The sequence below is a fragment of the Brassica napus genome, chromosome C6, assembly GCF_020379485.1.
Source record: "Brassica napus cultivar Da-Ae chromosome C6, Da-Ae, whole genome shotgun sequence".
In the NCBI taxonomy this organism is placed as follows: Eukaryota; Viridiplantae; Streptophyta; class Magnoliopsida; order Brassicales; family Brassicaceae; genus Brassica; species Brassica napus.
This window is the reverse complement of record NC_063449.1, coordinates 47,437,954-47,459,716: the sequence shown is the minus strand read 5'-3', so window position 1 is coordinate 47,459,716 and position 21,763 is coordinate 47,437,954. Positions and strand designations below refer to the sequence as shown.

Genomic DNA, 21,763 nt, shown 5'->3' with positions numbered 1-21,763 from the left:
TTTTATTTATTTTTAGTTTGTTTATTTCTTTCCCCTTCATGAAGTGTTATTGGTTTATATATTTTGATTGATTTAAAATTCCATATAGTATTTATAAATCCAAGTAAAATATGCAAATCCGAAGGTTTTTCCTCGGATTTGAGTCTTTGTATTTTTAACTAAAAAATCCAAACAAATCCATTATAAAATCAAATATATTAGTAAATCCGTACGATTGAATAACACTTGATTTGATACAAAATTTATGAATCATTAAACCAATAACACATGATTTTAATATAGATTTGAAAATCATAGAACAAATAACACTAGATTTAGTTCGGATTTTCAAATCCATTAAAATACAACAACCAATAACCCTTACTCAGTCTTATTATCTTAATAGTATTTAATAAATAAATTTTTAAATTAAAATTAGAAAAATATAATCTTTTTGTACATATAACATAATTTGAATTTTTTTTTTAAATCAGATACTTTAAAAAAAAACTATGATAAATAACTATACAATTCTCCGTCATACTATATAGAACATCCGATCATTCTATTTTGATGTTTTCTTAACAATAATATATTTTCTATTATAAATTGTATTGTAAGTTTATATTACTTTTTTACGAGTTTTATACTATTTTCGAAAAGTCAGATTATGAAAAACCTAATACGTATTCAATCGTTTATAAATGTTATATACACATAAATTAATTTCATTCGTTACTCAATCTAATTTATTTTATTTTTTTGCTCAGTCTAATTTAATTCTGTTTTAAAACTATTAATATATGATTATATATCTTATAATATAAAATTATGTATATGTACTATATTAAGAAAGCAGAATATAAGTTAAATGGCATAACAACTTTCTCTTTAGAGTGGGAAGGAAAAAATGAAAAAATAGCAATTTTAGGTATTCACTTCATTTTTCAATTATATGTGAAATATAAATAAATATTTTTAATAATTGTTGAGAACTTGGTTAGTTCACAAATTTATCCATTATTATAATGATCTATATATCGGTAACAAGAAAATGAAAAAAAAAATGAAATATATTCAAAAATAAATGTAAATCGTGTTTTTTTTTGTGTGGAAAAACACAGTTCATTTCCTAACATTCCTTTAAGATTACTAGTTTGCAAAATTAGTTTCTAATAATCCACGGTTCAACCAATTTGACCTAATGATCCAATAACTTGTAAATAATATGTTTTTTTTCCTTTCTTTTCAAAAGCACTATTATGAATGTTTCACTCTGTTAATGATGATTTAGTTTGATACTATGGACTCACTTTGATTTGGTTCCTGTATAATTATTACCTAAATACACAAAAAAATCATAGAATGATTTTTAACTTGTCATCCAGACCACAATCACTAGTTACACTTGCGTAAAGACATTTTTTTCCTATCTATTATTATCATTTCTTTTTCTATCATTTGACTGTGGAATTGCCGTGTGGTCCCCAAACTGCTGAATCTTGAACATTATTGGCTTAGGAATCGATATATCACGTATTGTTAATATCATTGGAGGAGTCGATACTTGATATAAAGTAACATGTTTATGAAAAATGAATATACACCCATCGAATGTTTTTTAAACTAGAAATGAAACAATAACTGAGGAGATGATGCTTGGTCTTAACTCTTAAACTATAAGATTCTAAATGACGTAAACAAATTAATGTTTAAGAAATAAGAGTATTATTGATATTTACTAGTTTTATGTTTATCAGACCAATAAAATCTTAACTCTTTTTATTGTCATTTAGTTATTCATACCATCATGATGCAATCACGTCCGAGTCCGAGTCCGAGTCCGAGTCCGAGCTAACGTAATTGATTTCTTCTACTCTTCTTATTTGAATCAGTTAATAGAATTTCAGTAAATCTACAAGTCGAGTTTCCTGTGAATATATATATATATTTGTAACTTACAATGCATAGTTAATATATAGCTTGTTATCTACTGTCTTATCATTCCCTGAATTAATAATTTTATTTACAAAAACTGTCTTCGTCTACATTAACCAGTTTAAATTAATTATTCACGAACACGCATTCTAACATACACACAATTTTATGGCAGACGACGACTTACTGGGGAATTAAAACTACAATATTTAGACATTGGGATGGACAGTGCAACCACCATATGAAATGACCTGTTAATAAAAACTGAATTTTTGAACTTTGTATAGAACCATTGACCAAGACTCCAACGTAAAGAAGGTTAGTGTAGAATTAATCATTTTTTTTTTTTTGGGTTAATTGACATAACAAACCAAAGATACTATACGACCATCACAATTTTTGGTTAGTTAGACACCGCGGAATTTCTTGAGCATTCACATAAAAATGATATCATTGAGACTTACTTGATTAGTGTAATTTTAAAAAGAAAGAAAAACAAGTTTGATCTCTTTTAATTTCTATAATAAATGAGTTTACTAATCAACTAACATTACAAAATTACAATAAGTAACCATGTTGCAAAAGTTCAGTGAAATATATTTCACTTTCAAATAAACGATAAGCACAATTTCTGAATAACAATCAAACCCGAACTATCAAAAATAATTATAGTACATCAAAAACCCTGTTGAATTAAATATTAATGTGTAACAAGGTAATATTCATATTCGTTTTTTTTATTTTTTTTGGCAACAACCTTATATGTACATCGATTTATAATCAATAAAATTATTCATCTCCTTTCAATATATATGTTTTGATATTTTCACTTCAATTATCAAACAATCAACATCGATCTACAATAACAAAAATACTTTTGAAAGTTTGTTCTATTGTATATTTTACTAATTGTTAACTACATATAAATTCTATGTTTTCTCATCAAAAAGTTTGAAATTCTGGCAGATATTCGGAAGGGACATGATTTTGTTTTTCCTGGCATAGAAAAATATTTTGAATATATAGCTTTGTATACAGCATAATGATTCAATTAAATTTATGTTATTTTAATGAGTTTTGATTAAATTTTAGTTAAAAGGTCATACAATAAGAGATATATACAAACACTTAATTAAACTAAATATGACTCTCTTTTTTTTTGATAAAAACTAAATATGACTTTGCAAAAGAAGAAGTTAATTATTGATATTTTCAAATAGTTTATATTTAATTTGAGGTATGTAACAAAGTACTAGACTTACTAGTATTAACTATTGCCACCATCGTGTTATAAGTCATGTTCAAAATTCGATAATATATGTGTAAGTTGTAGACGATTGTTTTGAATACTCAAATAATTACACTATTATATATTTTGAAAAAAGAAACTATTGATTGGTTGATAAAAGGCAGTCAAAAGTCACGTCAAAACTAATGAATATTTGGAAGTTTAAACCAAATTATTCATGGCTCTCCATAATATATCATTGTTATAAACACAACAAGATATGAATCCAAGATTAAAAAAAAACAAGCCAATCACTGAAAATAACTGATCGTTAACACTAACACATTAAGTTAACTATCATATGAACTAAAACTAATTCAGACTTGATTTTAATCTAAAGAGTTAGCCTATTTATATATATATGTACTACTATTTCTTAAAACAAATAGTGGTAACTTATTTTTAAAATAAACAAATCAACCAGCTTAAAAAATAACATAATAAATTAACCCAAATGTTGGAAAGTTTCACCTAATTCTGGTTATAAATTCTCTCTTCCTCACGGCATCTTCCAACAGCCCAAACCACACAACATTATTCATTCTGTCTCCTAAAACAACAACCAATGGGAGAAGCGGCGGAGCAAGCAAGTGGTTTCCACGTAACCACCACTAGGAAGCAGCTCATCACGGCGGCTCTTCCTCTCCAGGACCACTGGCTCCCTCTCTCAAACCTCGACCTCCTTCTTCCACCTCTCAACGTCAGCGTTTGCTTCTGCTACAAGAAACCATGTAACATCACTATTTCAGTGGCTCATGAAACCCTCAAGACGGCACTGGCCGAGACTCTCGTCTCCTACTACGCTTTTGCCGGCGAGATAGTCACCAATCCAACCGGAGAACCGGAGATTCTATGCAACAACCGCGGTGTAGATTATGTGGAGGCCGGTGCTGACGTGGACCTCCGAGAGCTTAACCTCTATGATCCTGATGAAAGTATTGCCAGGCTTGTTCCCATCAAGAAACATGGAGTCATAGCGATTCAGGTAAAAGTTTGCAGCTTAAGACAGTAAGAGCAGGATTATCCCTACACCCCCTTATGGGTTGCTTAATTTTTTTTTTTTTTTTTAAAATTAATAAAAGAACTAATTGCCGGCCGCCACGTGTCAGTGAAATCCGCAAACAATACAAACAACGACGCTAAAATAGGCAACATAAGCAACCATTGTTGGTTTTTTGCGAGACCCACCGAGTATTATATTAATTTTTTTTAAGCACCTCCCTTTTAATCCCCCGTTAATCCTGCTCTAATAGTTCATTACAACAAGTCTCAAATTAAAAAAAAAGTCTCAAATTGTTTATAGGTCTTGTTCTCAAAATATTGACAGTATATTTAATTAATAAAATAAAATGTAGTTTTAAAATTAATTATTTCATCTATATATGTTTAATGTTTCTTTTGAAATTATAAATACTAACGTTAGAATATATCTAAAAAATTAAAATTTAAAAATTTAAACTTTATATATTTATTTAGTTTTTTTTTTTAGATCCGGGTCCTGACAACAACGTAACTCTTATGTTTTTGTCTCGTTGTCTGAACAGGTGACACAACTGAAATGTGGGAGCATAGTTGTCGGATGTACATTTGATCATCGTGTAGCGGATGCGTATTCCATGAACATGTTCCTTATATCATGGGCCGAGATCTCTCGATCCGACGTACCAATCTCTTGTGTACCATCGTTTCGAAGATCTCTACTAAACCCTAGACGACCCTTGATCATTGATTCATCTATAGACCAGATGTATATGCCTGTCACGTCCTTGCCCCCTCCGCAAGAAACCACCGATCCAGACAGTATCCTTGCGAGCCGTCTCTATTACATCAAAGCGGATGCATTAGACGAGCTTCAGACCCTAGCTAGCGGATCAAAGACTACACTCAAAAGGACGAAACTCGAAGCGTTCAGCGCGTTTCTATGGAAACTTGTGGCCAAACACGCGGCAAATGATCCAGTTCCGACCAAGAACTCGAAACTAGGTATCGTTGTGGACGGTAGGAGGAGACTTATGGAGCAAGAAAACAATACTTACTTCGGAAACGTTCTCTCAATCCCATTTGGTGGGCAAAAGATAGATGACTTGATCAACAAGCCATTATCTTGGGTGACAGATGAGGTTCACAAGTTCTTGGAGAGTTCAGTGACCAAAGAACATTTCTTGAACTTGATAGACTGGGTTGAGACTCGCCGACCAATACCTGCGGTTTCAAGAATCTACAGCACCGGGTCCGATGACGGCCCGGCCTTTGTGGTTTCTTCCGGGAGAGGATTTCCGGTGAACCAAGTGAATTTCGGGTGGGGCTCGCCGGTGTTCGGATCTTATCATTTCCCATGGGGAGGTAATGCTGGATATGTGATGCCTATGCCGAGCTCGGTGAACGACAAAGACTGGATTGTTTACTTGCACCTTACGAAAGGACAGTTGAAGTTTATTGAGAAAGAGGCATCTCACGTGCTTAAACCCGTTGACAATACTTACCTCAAGATTTAAAACCCTAATATGTTGGTTAATGCAACATCAGTCATGGGTCATTTGTGTTTTATGTGTGATTATGTTTGTCTTGCGTCTTTGTATTTGAATTATTGTATGTATTATATGGTGTTGCAACCTTGTAATATATGAACTACTATCTGTCAAGATGTGTCTCAAACCACATCCCTCTGATTTATTGTTCAATTACTTCAATTAATGTTACTCAGTTTCATTCAATTACTTGGGTTCTTTTTTGGTTTGTCAATAAACATACATTTAAAGATATAGTGGCACACCAACACTACTACAATATATGGCCAGCTATATTCATTTTTTGTTTGTATACTATATGTAATTGTACCGACAAATCCTCTTATTCAATATATGGCAATCACCTTCGCGCACTATGTCATTATACCTTAACTATACGCATTTGGTGTCATCAGAATGATTCCGTGCAATACCAAAACTCGTCTAGCCACCAACGCCAAAAAACAAACTCTTATAAATTAGATGTTTAATTTAATTTTAGCTTCAGATTTTTTTCTTTCAAAAATTGATTAAAAAATCTCATGTCACAAATTCGTCACATGTACATCATTATGTTTGTGGTTTACAATATATATTTTTATTGGAAAATCAGTTGCAGTTAGCCAGTTACAGATAAAAATAATCGTTTTTGTTGACTATTAATGTTGGGACTTGGGGTACAATCTGCTGAAACCAATATTATGTAAATTTTAAAAGGAAACTTATATGTAAATAATATGATGTACAAACTGGAGCTTCGTTCTTGTGCGGTTGTACCATTTATGGTTTAGTCAAGACTACTCTGATTGTTCTTGGTAACACTGAAAGCTATTTATAGCTTTAATTATCCACTAATTGGTTGTACATTTTCCTAGTGGTTGTATTTAACCCACACAAAAAAATCATTAAGCAGATTTAACTACTAAACCTAAACCTACCTCTACTAATATAAACAAAATAATACTCCCATATTTCCGAAAATAAGATTTTTTAAAGTGTTCACGCTTAGCGTGTTCAAAAAAAAAAAAAAAAAAAAGTGTTCACGCTTATTAAAAATTCAATAAATGTTTATAATTTAATTTTTTTTACTTTATTATACACTTTCTAATAACTTTTCACCAATGAAATTTAATTAATTCAAATATTTTCATTTAATGTTTCTTAAAAATATAAAAAGTAGCTTAAACATATAGAAAATCTATCTTTGTAGAACAAGTAAAAAACTAAAACATCTTACTTTTTCGGAAATGGAGAGAGTATCTTTTAACTAAAATATTGCATACTAATGTTTTAAAAGGTGAATCGATCACTAATCACTTTGGTATACTATACATATGTAAAGAAGTGTGACTAAGATTTTATAATGTTGGTTGGGGAAGATTAGAAATATATGTAGTTTTCGAATATGTAGTCAAACTAGTGTCATAACAACTTGATGCGCCTTTTTATATTGCCAACCAACTAATGTCCTTTCTAACTTTTTTTATTTCACGACTGATAGTTACGTTACGTACTTCAGTTCTGATGATACTAAGTTATTTTTACTACAAAAATGCTAATAAAGAAGATGTTACTTGTAGAATGGATACATCATAGCTTGATTTTACTTGTAGAATGTTTATATGGTAAAACCACCTATCAGTAAGATGTTAAACAAATTATTCTCAAAACTCGTTTCAATTTTTTGACAAACTATCTTATAAAAAGAACTAATTGTAACAATTCTTAGATTTTAGTTCTTGAGGCAAATTAAGCAAGGTGAGCAAAGAATCTGAAACCTAGAAATTTGAAATATCATAAATATATCCCACTATTGCATAGAATGTTGATTACAAAAGAAAAAAAAAAATCATTAAAAGTGCGGGGGTTCTCTTTAAAAAAATATATCTCATATATTAAAACAGAAGTCACGACCTTGATTTATGTGTGATTTTAAAAAAAATAGAATTAATGGATCTATTCTTAGAAAATCATGTTACATTTAATCTTTAATCTTATCATTTAAATTTTGGGCCTACCAAATTTTTTTTATTGGGCTATCAATAATTAGATTTAAATAATAGATGATCCATTAGATTTATAGATAGTATAAATTAAATAGATATAATTTAATGTTGTAATACTATATCTCCATATGTTAAATATTTGTCGATGTTAACTTTTAAAATTATAAAGAATTTTTACTACTTTACTACTTTAAACCAATGAAATTTTTTTTAAACTATATAGTTTATTTTAAAAATTAAACAAAAACTAAATGTTAAATTATTTACTCGATAATATAAATCTATGAAGCGAAAAATTTAATTTTTTAAAAACTTTCTAAGTTTGTGAAATGTTACAACATCTTTGAATATGACAATAAAACAATATTTCACTAATTTTTATATATATAGTTACGATTTTAACAATGAAATAATAATCCAAAAATATATATATAGAATAAGATACAAATACATGCGAAAGTTTGTAACAATCTATTCAATGAAAAAAATATACCGTAAACTTATTATGTTTTAAAAATTGATAGACACACATATATTATAATATATACCAATTTAGAATTGAAAACAAAATATTTATATAAAAATAAATGAAAACAAAAACTCGCGCTATCTAGTAATGTTTTAAAAGGTGAATCTATCACTAATCCAAAATACAAGCCCAATGCATAGAATGTTGATTACAAAAGCAACGTCAACATAAGTTAATTTTGAATATTTTATACATATATATAGATCTTGTAGGTGGAATGCCAAAGATGTATTAAGAATATAACCTAAAGTACGTTTATTTTCCATTCACAAATTACAAAGAAAAGATTTAAACGAGTGGTTAATTCAAAAGCGCACACACGCACATATTCACTGTTATTGCGCATCTTTCGTTCTCCCTCAAAGATTAAATCAATTTTAGTAAACAACTGTTCAGCGGAAGTTAATGGTCCTGAGTTAATTATCAGTTCTTGTCCATGAACCAAACCTCAATAATGTATCTAACCCTAAATCCAAATCACAATGGCACATTCTCTCAAACCATCGTTGTCTTTCCCGTGAAAAAAACCTGTGAAACGTAACTCCTAACCGTAAATATCGTTTTCAATATCTTTTTTTTTGCAAACTAAGATGATGCGGCTCTTGATCGCCTCTCTTGCTATCATCGTTACTTTAGCTCATGCAAAAACCGAGAAACAAGAAGGTGATTACATTTCTGGCTTAAATGTCATTACAAGTAAACATGTTTTATGTCATCAGATTGAAAACTTAATTAGAAAGTTATGGCAGTCTCTGCGTTGAATGTGATGTTCACGAGCTTAAATTCACCGCCCAAACTCAAAGGCTGGAAATCTAGCGGAGGTGATCCCTGTGACGGCTCTTGGGAAGGCGTTAAATGCAAAGGCTCATCGGTCACTGAATTGTATATACACTTTTCTCCTAAAATTTAATGATGAGCCCTAGTTTCAAAAAACTTACTTGCACTACAAGTTATATTCTGTTTTTTTTTTTAATCTGGTCCACAGACAGTTGTCAGGGTATGAGTTAAGTGGATCGCTAGGTTATCTACTAAGCAACCTCAAATCTCTCACAACTTTGTGAGAATCCCACTTAATAATCTTTTTTAAAATATTAGTATTTCAGAAGATAAACAATCAGGTTTTAATTATTGTGATAGTACAGTGATCTCAGCAAAAACAATCTCAAAGGAAACATACCTTACCAACTCCCACCCAACATTGCCAATCTGTAAGTTCATACATTCATTTTGTTATATATATACCCTTTTTTTTTCATTTTGTTATTTTGTTATATTGCTTGACATACAAGAAACGAACCCTAACCTTGACATTGATATACAGAGACTTTTCTGAGAACGAACTCGATGGAAACGTACCCTACTCGTTATCTCAAATGAATAAACTCAAAAGCATGTGAGTGAAACCAAATAAAATTAGTAAACATCTTTTGTTGTTAATTAAGTATTAAGAGACTTATTAATTTATATGTGAAATGCAGTAATCTTGGACAGAACAAACTCGATGGAGAACTTTCAGATATGTTTCAGAAACTCTCCAAACTCGAAACTGTGTAGGTACAATTCCTTTAGTTATGTTTTCTAACACAAAATGTTTACACAAATCATTAAACATGAGGACCTTACACACTCCCAAATTCATGAGTACAGGGACTTCTCGTTAAATAAACTCTCTGGGAAATTACCTCAGAGTTTTGCTAATCTCACAAGCCTCAAGAAACTGTAAGAATAAGAAACAAATCTTTACTTTTTTTTTAATTTTATCAAAAATGCTAAACTGGGGTTTTTTTTTTTTTTTTTTAATTGTACAAGACATTTGCAGGAGAATCGATTCAAAGGAGACATAAACGTACTCAGGAACCTTCCCATTGATGACTTGTAAGTAATTAAGAGAAAACCCTAACTTGTTATCGTCGAAAATCAAAATACTTAGGAACATTAATTAGTTGTCTTCTTACGTGTGATTAAAGGAACATAGAAGACAACCAGTTCGAAGGATGGATACCTAACGAACTCAAGGAAATAGACAGCTTACTGTAAGTTAAACAGGTCGCGTGCTACACAAGAAACATTTTTCAACGTAGAAAACAACATTTCACTCTGTTTTGTAATTGATTCTGTTAAAAGGACTGGAGGAGGCAACGACTGGTCAACAGAAACTGCTCCGCCGCCACCACCAGGTGTTAAATACGGTCGAAAATCCGGAGGATCTAATCAGGGAGGAGGTATGAGTATCGGCACCGGACTGATGATAGCCGGAGCAAGCTTAGGAGTTCTTGTCTTAATCATAGTTCTGATCGGTCTTGTCTCCAAGAAAAAATCATCTCCCAATCCTCACTTCATCGATGAAGACAACAGCCAACACACGCCAAGGCTCAGATCTATGAGATCTCATGGATCTTCACAAGAGCTTCGTATCGACTTCGGCAACGATTACAAAGGTATGTTAAAAAATTTAACCTAACTTGTAACGCAAGTTACTAATCAAGAGGAGCTTTATATTGCAGGTAGAAAATCGTTAGATTCAGATGATGATAATGCGCAAGGTGTTGGATCAAAGGGACTAAAGCATTCGGTTTCATCGCGTGTGATGTCTTTTAACGATACCGAGTTCGCGAACAAGCTCAACGCGAAACGAACCACTTCGACTCGTGCTGCTACAGAGTTCGAGCTATCTGATCTGCAAACCGCAACAGCTAATTTCGCACCTGGTAATCTACTTGGAGAAGGCTCAATAGGACGTGTTTACAGAGCGAAATACCCTGATGGACGTGTAAGCTTCTGACCTAACTTGATTCACAAGTAACATATGTATTTGATTAGTTTTGTTTTTTGCTTCAGACTTTGGCGGTTAAGAAGATAGATTCAACATTATTTGATTCGGGTAAATCAGAAGGGTTAACGGCTATAGTGATGAGCGTCTCGAAGATTCGGCACCAGAACATAGCAGAGCTCGTAGGTTACTGCTCGGAGCAAGGTCACAACATGTTGGTCTACGAGTGTTTCAGGAACGGTTCGCTCCACGAGTTCCTTCATTTGTCAGATTGTTTCAGTAAACCTTTGACTTGGAACACAAGAGTCAGAATCGCCTTGGGAACCGCTCGAGCCGTTGAGTACGTTCTTAAATAAACCACACATGCACAAACGCAACGTTCTTTACTTATGACCATGTTGTTGTGTTTGTCTTTGTGTAGATATCTACACGAGGCATGTTCACCGTCTGTGATGCATAAGAACATAAAGTCTTCTAACATTTTGCTAGACGCGGATCTTAACCCTCGTCTCTCAGATTACGGCCTCTCAAAATTCTACACTGTAAGACATTTAAATTTAATTCCCTTTTAAAGTCAAAGAAGTTTGGATTAAGAGTTAACAGTATATATGAATTATATGGTGTGACAGAGAACGAGTCAAAACCTTGGAGAAGGATACAATGCACCAGAGGCCAAGAACCCTGATGCCTACACGCCAAAGAGTGACGTCTACAGCTTTGGAGTCGTCATGTTAGAGCTTCTCACTGGTCGAGTTCCATTTGACGGGTCAGTTCCATTTTAAAAGCACTTACTTGAGCCATAAGATAACACTTTTTTGTTCATTCTTTTGGTCTGTGATATAAACAGAGAGAAGCCAAGGCCGGAGAGATCGGTGGTGCGGTGGGCGACACCGCAGCTTCACGACATAGATGCATTATCGAATATAGCAGATCCAGCATTGCACGGACTTTACCCACCAAAGTCATTGTCAAGATTCGCTGACATTATCGCATTATGCGTACAAGTGGAACCGGAGTTCCGACCACCGATGTCGGAAGTGGTGCAGGCGCTTGTAAGGATGGTTCAAAGGTCAAGTATGAAGCTTAAAGATGATCTTAGAGCACACGACGAGTATGATTTCTAGTGTTAAATAATAATAAAAAAGTAGCCGAAGACGCAGGAGATATAATATTATTTTGCTGAATAAAACATACATCTGAATAAGTAGCTGTAAGACACAGGAGATTCATTTAACATGTAGACATTGTTTTGTTCTTTTTGTCTATAAAATGTAAACACTTATTAAGGAAGCTATTGCAGAAGTTGTTGATGAGTTGGGAAGGTAGCTTTCCGGTACTCAGCAAGTGCCCATAATGGGAAAGTGTTTCTGTAAGTAGCATAGTGTATCAAGCAATTCCTCATGAACACTCCTACTATCTCCTGCACATGTAATAATCAATGAAACATAGACCATTTGAATCCCAACACTCTTGCTTTTATCAAAGATGATAATGTCTAACCTGTTGAGGGAAATCACCATTCTCCATTTGAGAATTGATGATAATTTTTGCAGCACGGTGAAGAGGTGTTGGATCTCTCTCAGCCTGTCCCGCGTGAACCAGACCCATTACTGCCCAAGCTGTTTGCACCAAGTTTGATATTTTCCCTTCTGATGGTATGTATCTCTACGTACAAGGAGCCATGTTAAAGAAAAATCAACACTCGTTCCATAATTAAGGTCATTTATTAAGTGCTTGATCAGCGTAAATACCTGTTCAGGGCAAGACAGATAGCTTTCGCCCCAGCCTCCATCATCTTTCTGTGTCCTGAGTAAGAACTCAACACCTTTACGCATAGCCAGACTGGTTTTATATGTTTTGCCAGCGGCTGCTAGGCCGGCCAGAGCAAACCATGTGCCGTAAATGAAACAAACTCCCCAATTCCCATACCTATCATGACTCGAGAAAAAAACAACATTCTTTTGTTAGGATTCTTCATATACCATGTACGAATTGTGCTTATAGCAACATACCATGAACCATCTTGCGTCTGTTCGTTTTCTATGAATTGGACAGCTTTCTCGATGGACCTGCTTATCTCTTTTGTCTTGTAATCTGGATAGAGTTGCTTAAACAGAACCAAAGCTTGTATAACAGATGAGGTGCATTCCACATACTCACGCTCGGCCATAAGATTGGAAAGAAATTCCGTGGGGTTGAGCAGCTGGAACACCAGTTATAAAGTTTAAACACTCTTCCTAAGAACTTTTAAAATCGCCAAAAATATGTAAACATCCTTATGTTTTTTTTATTCAAGCTCTTACTTCAATCCATTCATATGCACGGACGGGCTCCCAAGCAGTCACACCTCCATTCTCACTCTACATTAAAATGAAGTCGTAGCTGGTCAATCTTAATAAGAGCCCTTGGACACAGTCGAAGTTAGTCTTATAGATTTAAAAACTTACCTGAAAAGATAGCAAGAGATTAACAGAATCGTATATTTGTTCAGGATCCATTTTCTGGCCAACAACTTCAGCTGGCATCGTGGAGAGAAGCAGGCAACACTATAAAACGAAAGAAGTGCTATGAGGCATAACTCTCGTGGAAGCTCCAACAAAACTTGTTATGCATCAGTCAGTGACTGGTTTGATTACCTTTAACGCTTCAGCCGTACAATCTGAAACTTGCCATCCATGATCTCGATCAGATAAAGTCCACGCGCCTTTGGAGTTATGCCGGTACATGCTCTTAAAGTCACCAGAAGGGTTTTCTCTAACCTGCAAAAGTTCATTGATTTAGGGCAAAAACACATTCAACTCTTCTTATAAAAGTTCAAGCTGTACTATTATAATAAAAGGATATCGAACCTGAGATTTCTTGATATAATCATGTCCTTTATTCAGCACATTGCCAGTTTCATCAAAGAGATTACTGGAAAGTATAGCTTGAACCGCAAACCCTGTATCCCATAGTTGACTTCCAAAGCTCTGCAAAAAAATCTATAAATTTTAAAAAGTATCCATTGCATATACCAAAAAAGAATCTGATTTTCACTCCATTAGTCACCTGCATTTTCAGTCCATCTTCGGCGACCCACATGTAATCCGGGATTCTAGCAAGATGCTTCTTGAAGTAGTCCCCATTAGGGTCTTCAATCCAACACGCAAGCATGAACAATACCTACCGGGAAAAAAGTTCAACACAAAATTCAAACATACAAATTCTTAAGAGAGTATATGCCGAAGGGTCATTCAAAGGCTTACCTTCTCAACACAACCGATGGTGATATAATGGCTATTCTCATCTTCGTAATGTATGTGTTTCATTGCCAGCCGCAGAGCTTTTTCCCTCACAAGCTTGTTTAACGGCCAACGCGTAAGGAACGGCTCCACAACAACGTAAAGAGCATCCCATACCAAATCTTGTGCCAAAGGATGGTGAAAATACATGTCCTCCTGCCGGAAGAGCAACCAGATGTTTATGCTACGGTGACATACAAATACAAAAGATTGAAGAACGGTTTGCCATACCTTTGCGTATAGACGCCTGGTTTTATTCCAGTTGATTTCCTCGTAAGGCTGCAAGTGGAGCTCATCACGCAGTTGCAGAATAAGTGGTGTTATGGGACCAACAAACCTCTTCCCATATAGATACGACATAGGCATGTAAACCATCCGGGTATAGCACAAAGTTTTTGCTGTATTATATTTTGCGTCAAGACAAACATAAAAAAATCACCACTTTAAACTGAGACAGTTACTAAAATCTCAAAAAATGGAAACAGAGAACAAACCTAAGTGTATTGGAAGAAACGAAGGTAGCAACCAGATCTCAGGAGGCATCGGATTGGTTCCTGACCAATCATAGAGTCCAAGTATCTACATAAACCAAAAACAAATTAAATGCAGATTAAAAAAAAAAAACGTCAACTTTGCAACATCTCTCCAGCATATATAGTCATCAAGATTTACCGATAGCCATATTTTCCCCCACGAAGGAATATAAGTGACACCACCACGGTCAAGAATCCACTGTCTTGCCCGTTTGCACGCGTTCTCTCGTCCCCCATTGGGACCTTCTCCGAGTATACGCAAGCAAATGTAGTTCAGCGCGGTGCAGAACATAATACTCCTACCTTCTATGTGTAACCCCCATCCACCATCTTCGTTCTAAAAAAATTAAAACAAAACAAAGAGCAAAACGTTAACTCATGTGAAGATGATCACTAATCTAAATCTGCCTAAGTGAAATTTAAGTAACCTGATGGCAATAGACATGACGAAGCATCTCTTTGCGATGTTCTTCATCGAATACTTTCTCGAGGTGTCCTGTGATATACAAACAAAACACCTGCACGAAAATAGAAAATCAAAACCCTAAATCCCTAATCTCATTGTCCTCTTCGTCATTTTATTACGGGAGACGGCTTCTTTTTTAAACTACTCGCGCGCAATAGAAACACAAACCTGATAAGATCATATGGGCTTCGTATGGATTGATAATAATAGCTGATGGGCCCATAATCGAAGCCCATAAGATCTTATCAACACGCTAAATCACTAATAAATAGTATTCGCCGTTTGACTTAATCGAAAGGGAAAGTGAGAGAAGAAAAACACACCAACGGAGGGAGGAAGAAGAGAGGTCCGGTGATTTCTCCAGGCCAGTGACCGTCGGAGGCTTGCAAAGCTGAGAAGAAAGAAACTCCTCTGCGTAACGCATCCGTTGCTTTCTCGTGAGTTATGCTTTCGTTGCCGTCGATCTTCACAGGCGGGATCGCTTGCTCGAATCTCGCCTCTTTTAGAAACTGTGCGTACAATCAAATTTAACTTCAACTCAGCTCAAACTAAATACTACTCGAGTTTAAAAAAAAAAGAAAGCGAATGGCAACATGGCCCATGACATTTAGGGCCCAAATATAAATTTGTTAATAATATATTCATTCAAACTAACAAAGGTAAATACGAAAAATTATATATATATAGTCAGATTATATCTAGTTTTATATAAATGTATTTAATTTTTTTTTATATATGTATAGTGTATCATTACTTATAATTCATTAATTAACATAACCAAACAAAAAAAATAAATTAAAAACAAATATAATAATATTTTAAGGGAAATACCCTAGGATAACAATAAAAAAATTTATGTCACAAATACAGACTCTAAAAATCAAAATGACCAAAATGTTTCATTAAAGAGGTAAATATACACTTATACCAATAGGGTTAACTAATATAAAGTTTAGGGTTTAGATTTAAGCGGTGAAGATTTGGGATTTAGACTTAAAATTTTATAAAATAAAAAATAAATATTAAAAATTTGAAAATTAAAATTTTAAAAATAGTTTCAAAAAGTATTTTTTGAATTACAAAAAGAAAATTTGAAAAAAAAATAAAAAAAAAATTCGAATTTGAAAACATATAATCTAAAGCTATAAAAATAAATTATTTGTTTAAATTTTGTATATATATATCTAGGATATTAAGGTAATTTTACCTATTAAATTAAACATTTTGGTTATTTTCCTCCTTGTGTTCTATTTTTGTGATCAAAACTTGAAAATGATCTATTTAGGAGAATTGCCCATATTTTAATACATGTAAAAATAAAAATGAAACAAATGTATATAAGTTATATTTATTTAAACTATAAATTGGACAAAGTTTAATATGCAAAAAAAAACTATATATAGTTAGTATTTTTTTTTGAGCAAAATATAGTTAGTATATATATATATAGTTTTAACATAGTAAAACAAAGGGATATGAACTATATATATTTATTCAAACTATAAATTGGACAAATGTTAATATGCAAAATATATGTATAGTCAGTATATATATACATATATTACAACTTATACAGATAAGAACCCTAGATGTTTCAATAGAAGTATTTTGTTGGGTTTTCTATGGTTTGGTTATTCAAATCACCTCAAAATTAAATAATGGAATATAAGTTTAGAAAGAAAAGAATATTTAAAATTTTGGACTACTTTTTGCAATGATTTTTTTTTTTTTTGAACCACTACTTTTTGCAATGATAAACAAAGAAAACTCACTTCGAAGTCACAACCTTGATTCATGTGTGATTTTTTAAAAAGTAGATATATTTCTAGAAAGTCATGTTAATTTCTAATTTTATCATTTAAATTTTGGACCTACCATAAGTTGGGCTATCAATAATTGGATTTAAAAAATAGATGATCCATTGGATTTATAGATAATATAAAGTAAATAGATATAATTTAATGTTGTAATACTAAACCTCTATATGTTAATTATTTAAATATTTTCGATGTTAACTTTTAAAATTATAAAGATTTTTTTTTAAATAACAAAAATCATATTATCTAACAATGATTAATCTTTACTACTTTAAACCAATGAAAAAAAATATTTTAAACTATATAGTTTATTTTTAAACATTAAACAAAAACTAAATGTTTAATTATTTACTCGATAATATAAATCAAAGAAGGGAAAAGTTTTATTTTAAAAAAAAAATTTAAATTTGTGAAATGTTACAATATCTTTGAATATGACAATAAAACAATATTTTACTAATCTTTTTATATATAGTTACGATTTTAATAATGAATAATAATCCAAAAATATATATATAGAAGAAGATATAAATACATGTGAAAATTTGAAACAATCTATTCAATGGAAAAAAATATACCGTAAACTTATTTTGTTTTAAAAATTGACAGATATATATATATATTATAATATATACTAATTTAGAATTAAAAACAAAATATTTATATAAAAATAAATGAAAACAAAACTAATGCGGTTCGAGATCTAGCGAGAATTAAAAAAAAAAACGTACTTGCATTCTCCACACGATATCACTGCAGCCTTTAACACGAGAACGGTTGATCAAGAAATGCCGGCGAGCTTCTTCGACGGCTGCTCGTTCCTCTGCTGTGCCGGCTTTGGGATCAAATTCCCATGTTTGACGTCCGACAAAGTTGTTGCTACTGAACAAATAAGGGTCTTCCCCATTTCCCTCTGCTATCTTCAACTTCCACATAACGACAATGATCCTATGTATATACACGTACATGTCCCTTTAGATATGTATACTGAGTTTAGACGTTCATACAATTACTCGTATGATGATATACACAGTAGTCTGTAAACATACGTACGGTAGATTAATAAGATTTAACGCTATATAACGCTTTCTATAAACATGTATAGTCTTAATATGCACATGTTAATGTATTACATATATATAGTATGGTTTTATGTCTTTGTTTTGATATGATAGAGAGGATGAAAGAGGATAAGAGATTACTTGTGTTGGGCTGATGTTTGCCTTCTACGATCGGTTATTAGATAGTTTAGAAGAGGTTCGTGTTGGTATGATTATATATAGAGGTCGAGGACGCATTGAATAAGAATAATTTAATATGGGACTGTTAATTAAGGAATTCAATAACTACTTTATTAATTACTCTTAGTGTGTGTTTTCTATTACGGGTCTCTTTTATTGTCGCCGACGTGTCATTGCGTAAACATACTTTTATATGCTGGAGTATTTGAAGTAATCATAAATGAACTCACAAGACTTTTTTTTTTTTTTCAAACAAAAATGGTTAAATCCGGATCTATTAAAGACACAGACCTAATCCCCTGGTAGAGGTACAACCCACGGATAGACCCTCTCCTGGGCATTCAAATGAACCGAAAACAATAGTTCATATCCGTGTGGCCAGCGGGATTCGAACCAGGGGCTGTTTATGAGTAAATTAAGTTCCTAGTATTCAACGTAAATCATTTATCTCCAGAAAATCAAATTCAATAAATGATACAACCCACCTGTTTAGTTCATGTGACACAACATAGAAATGATGTGAAATCATCTATGTTGTGATTTCGCTAGAGAGTTTAGAGCAACTCAAGATATGTTAATTAATCGTTTTTTCAACAAAAAATAAAAAACTAATCATCGCTGAAAATATCGTCTCAGATTAATTTTCGATCTTTTTCAAAATACATTAATGTTAAATAAAAATCTATATATGTTTACGTTTTTTTAAATTATAAACTAATTTAATTTTTAGAATATAATCTATATATACTTTTAAGTTTCTTGGTATTTTTTTTATTTTTATATTTGGATGTTTTCGACTATTCCACTTGCATATGTTAAAAGATACTTTCTCCGTTCTCGGAAGTAGGATTTTCTAGATTTATTCTTTGTTCAAAAATGATAGATTTTCTATAAAAAAATTAAAGTATTTTTAGTAGTTAATGTTGAAATGTTGTATACTTTTAAGAAAATATTTGAATTGGTTAAAAAAGTGGTTGATATTTATTAAAAAATGTATAGTAAAATAAATAATAAATTTAGTTGTAAATATTTATTATATTTTTAATATACTTGAGTAATTTAGAAAATACTTCTTTAATGGATGACATGGTCCCTGATTTTTCTAGTCAAATCATATACAGTGCATATAATACATGGATCAAATGTATCAATCAGCATTAAATCACGACTGTTGGCAGACCTAACCATAACGGTAGATGCGGATGAAGGCACAGATGTCATCATCCTAGCTTCTTAATATGAGGAGACATGGTTCGTATACATAATGTTGCGCACATGATCGTTATGCTCTTGATCTAGTAAATTGACAAAATCACGACTTAAGTCAGTCACAATAAAACCCTTATACGCAGCCACATGTAAAATGAGCCCACACAGAGAGCTTTGATCTATAATCCGTCGCCCCTGATGTGAAAGGTTGGTAGTACCGTTTCTAGCTGTTTTATTCGGCATTCAGACATTAAGTGAACTCACTGACTATTTAGCTATGCAAAATGATTCGGCATTCAGACATTAAGTGTCTTGTTGAACTAACTACTATTTAGCTATGTAAAATGATTTGGCTCACTCAATACAAATATTTCAAAAAATATTTTCCGAATTGGTTCAAACCTTTATATATAACATATACACTAAAAACGAGATTTGATAACCATCGAACACATGGATTTTTTTTTGGGATCAAATCAAACACATAGATAATAAGTTAATATTTTGTAACATTACAATATTTTTGAATTATACATGGGTATCATAGTCTCACAGAAGTGGTACATACTAGTTATGTGTTGCTACGTATCGGTTCACTGTTAATTGCTATGTCGTAATGTTAATTCCCTAGCAACATTACAACATTCCAATATTATCTGTGGTGGTACTTATTTTTGCAATTCAATATCTTGGAATTACGTTCAGTTTAAACAAATCTTAAATGTAAAATTAATTATAATTTAGACAATAGAAAACGTATAAATACTGTATAAATGTATCCAACGCTCACATTTACAATATAATTTAGACAATATATTACATCCCAAGTTCATCGGAAATTTTATGCTTCATAAATACTGTATAAATGTATCCAACGCTCACATTTACAACCGAACGTTTGAAACCCACCGTTTACAACCATAATATCTTAGGGCTTTAAATACAAAACGGCCATTGTTTTTAATTATAATCCAAAACTCCGACTTCTAGATAGTATAGTACACTAGTCTCTAGATGAATTTTGTGAGATAGATGATTCTTCATTGATACTCACGTAACAACCGATAAACAAAAATTCTATTTTTTATCTAGTGGTGAATATGGAATAGCGCTTGCGCAAGATGGACTTTGGCGCCTTTAGGTAGTAAGTAGTAAATGACAAGTCGGGATGCTTCTCGTATGAATATGACACATGAAATATTACTTGCTTCACAAGCCAAATATTCAACCACCAACCAGTATTTAGATATACATATATAAGGTTGCGTTGGCGTACAAACCCCACACATGCAAATTACTTTTGAAGTGTGACGTTCCTTTTTGTTTTCTAAGCGAAACGTGACAAGCCAAGAAGACCATTATATATGATGAAAACAAGCTTAGAAGATGAAGTTGATCCATGTCAATTATATTCACATATAGTGGATCATTTTGAACATATAAATTTTTAAAGAACAGGCTTTGTAGGTATTGGAGTCGTCGCCATCTGATAACCACTTGAGTCTCAAGCAACAGTTAAGCGGGGTCAATCTTATTTTGCTATTGGATTTTCACTCTTTTTATTAGAGCAAGTTTATAAGATCCTCTGTTAGTGAGACTTAATAAACCTTAGATCTTCCATGCACAACTTTGGGGGATTGCATTTGCACAATCTTTATTCATTTGAAAAAAACACTTGTTTGGGAAAAGTTATTTATTTTTGTCAAAAGAAAACAAACCTAAATATACAAGAACGTGCAAATGCAAACAAATGCAATTAATACAACAATAAAATAGTTGAGTAGATTAGTTTTGTATAAAAAAATGTTACATGCAAACGCAAATCAAGACAATCACGGAAATTCTAAAGAGACACTGACACACACACACACAACATCCAAAAACTCGGGCAGAAGAGGATTCACATATTACAATCCAACCTCAAACTTCCAAAAGTTTTCAATCTTCTAAAAAAAACTCACAGATGAAAATTCTAGATAATGACTAAAAAATTTCACGTAAAATAAAATGTTAAAGACTAATAATCATTTGCAAATTTTGTTTAGGTTTTATGTTTACTAAAACTTATAAAATTAATCAATAATTAAATGAAAACCTCACAACGAATTATGTATGAGTGGACGTGTAAAACAATTCAATTTGAACTACTTCTCTTCTTTTCTCCACATATATTACGTGCATCTCTATATAAATATGCAA

General features: G+C 32.3%; 2 protein-coding genes and 1 pseudogene across 2 annotated transcripts; 2 read left to right on the top strand and 1 right to left on the bottom strand.

The window, feature by feature from the left end:
- The first annotated feature begins 3,707 nt into the window (after positions 1–3,707).
- Positions 3,708–5,919, top strand: LOC106379555 (coniferyl alcohol acyltransferase). Its single transcript, XM_013819483.3, has 2 exons — positions 3,708–4,190; positions 4,750–5,919. The coding sequence occupies exons 1-2, from the start codon at positions 3,771–3,773 to the stop codon at positions 5,698–5,700; spliced, it is 1,371 nt and encodes a 456-aa protein (XP_013674937.1). The 5' UTR covers positions 3,708–3,770; the 3' UTR covers positions 5,701–5,919.
- A 2,488-nt stretch (positions 5,920–8,407) lies between these two features.
- Positions 8,408–12,303, top strand: LOC106381548 (protein STRUBBELIG-RECEPTOR FAMILY 5). Its single transcript, XM_013821459.3, has 15 exons — positions 8,408–8,910; positions 8,997–9,129; positions 9,233–9,304; positions 9,390–9,455; positions 9,569–9,640; positions 9,726–9,797; positions 9,895–9,966; positions 10,057–10,122; positions 10,215–10,280; positions 10,372–10,685; positions 10,752–11,017; positions 11,086–11,357; positions 11,439–11,559; positions 11,647–11,783; positions 11,865–12,303. The coding sequence occupies exons 1-15, from the start codon at positions 8,838–8,840 to the stop codon at positions 12,139–12,141; spliced, it is 2,079 nt and encodes a 692-aa protein (XP_013676913.1). The 5' UTR covers positions 8,408–8,837; the 3' UTR covers positions 12,142–12,303.
- On the bottom strand, positions 12,163–18,380 carry LOC106381546 (annotated as a pseudogene).
- Positions 18,381–21,763: the final 3,383 nt, after the last annotated feature.

Coding starts and splice junctions, on each gene's coding strand:
- LOC106379555 (XM_013819483.3), top strand. CDS start 3,771: ATGGGAGAAGCGGCGGAGCAAGCAAGTGGTTTCCACGTAACCACCACT. Junction 4,191..4,749: donor ATGGAGTCATAGCGATTCAG/GTAAAAGTTTGC, acceptor TTGTCTGAACAG/GTGACACAACTGAAATGTGG.
- LOC106381548 (XM_013821459.3), top strand. CDS start 8,838: ATGATGCGGCTCTTGATCGCCTCTCTTGCTATCATCGTTACTTTAGCT. Junction 9,798..9,894: donor CTCTCCAAACTCGAAACTGT/GTAGGTACAATT, acceptor TCATGAGTACAG/GGACTTCTCGTTAAATAAAC. Junction 10,686..10,751: donor CTTCGGCAACGATTACAAAG/GTATGTTAAAAA, acceptor TTTATATTGCAG/GTAGAAAATCGTTAGATTCA.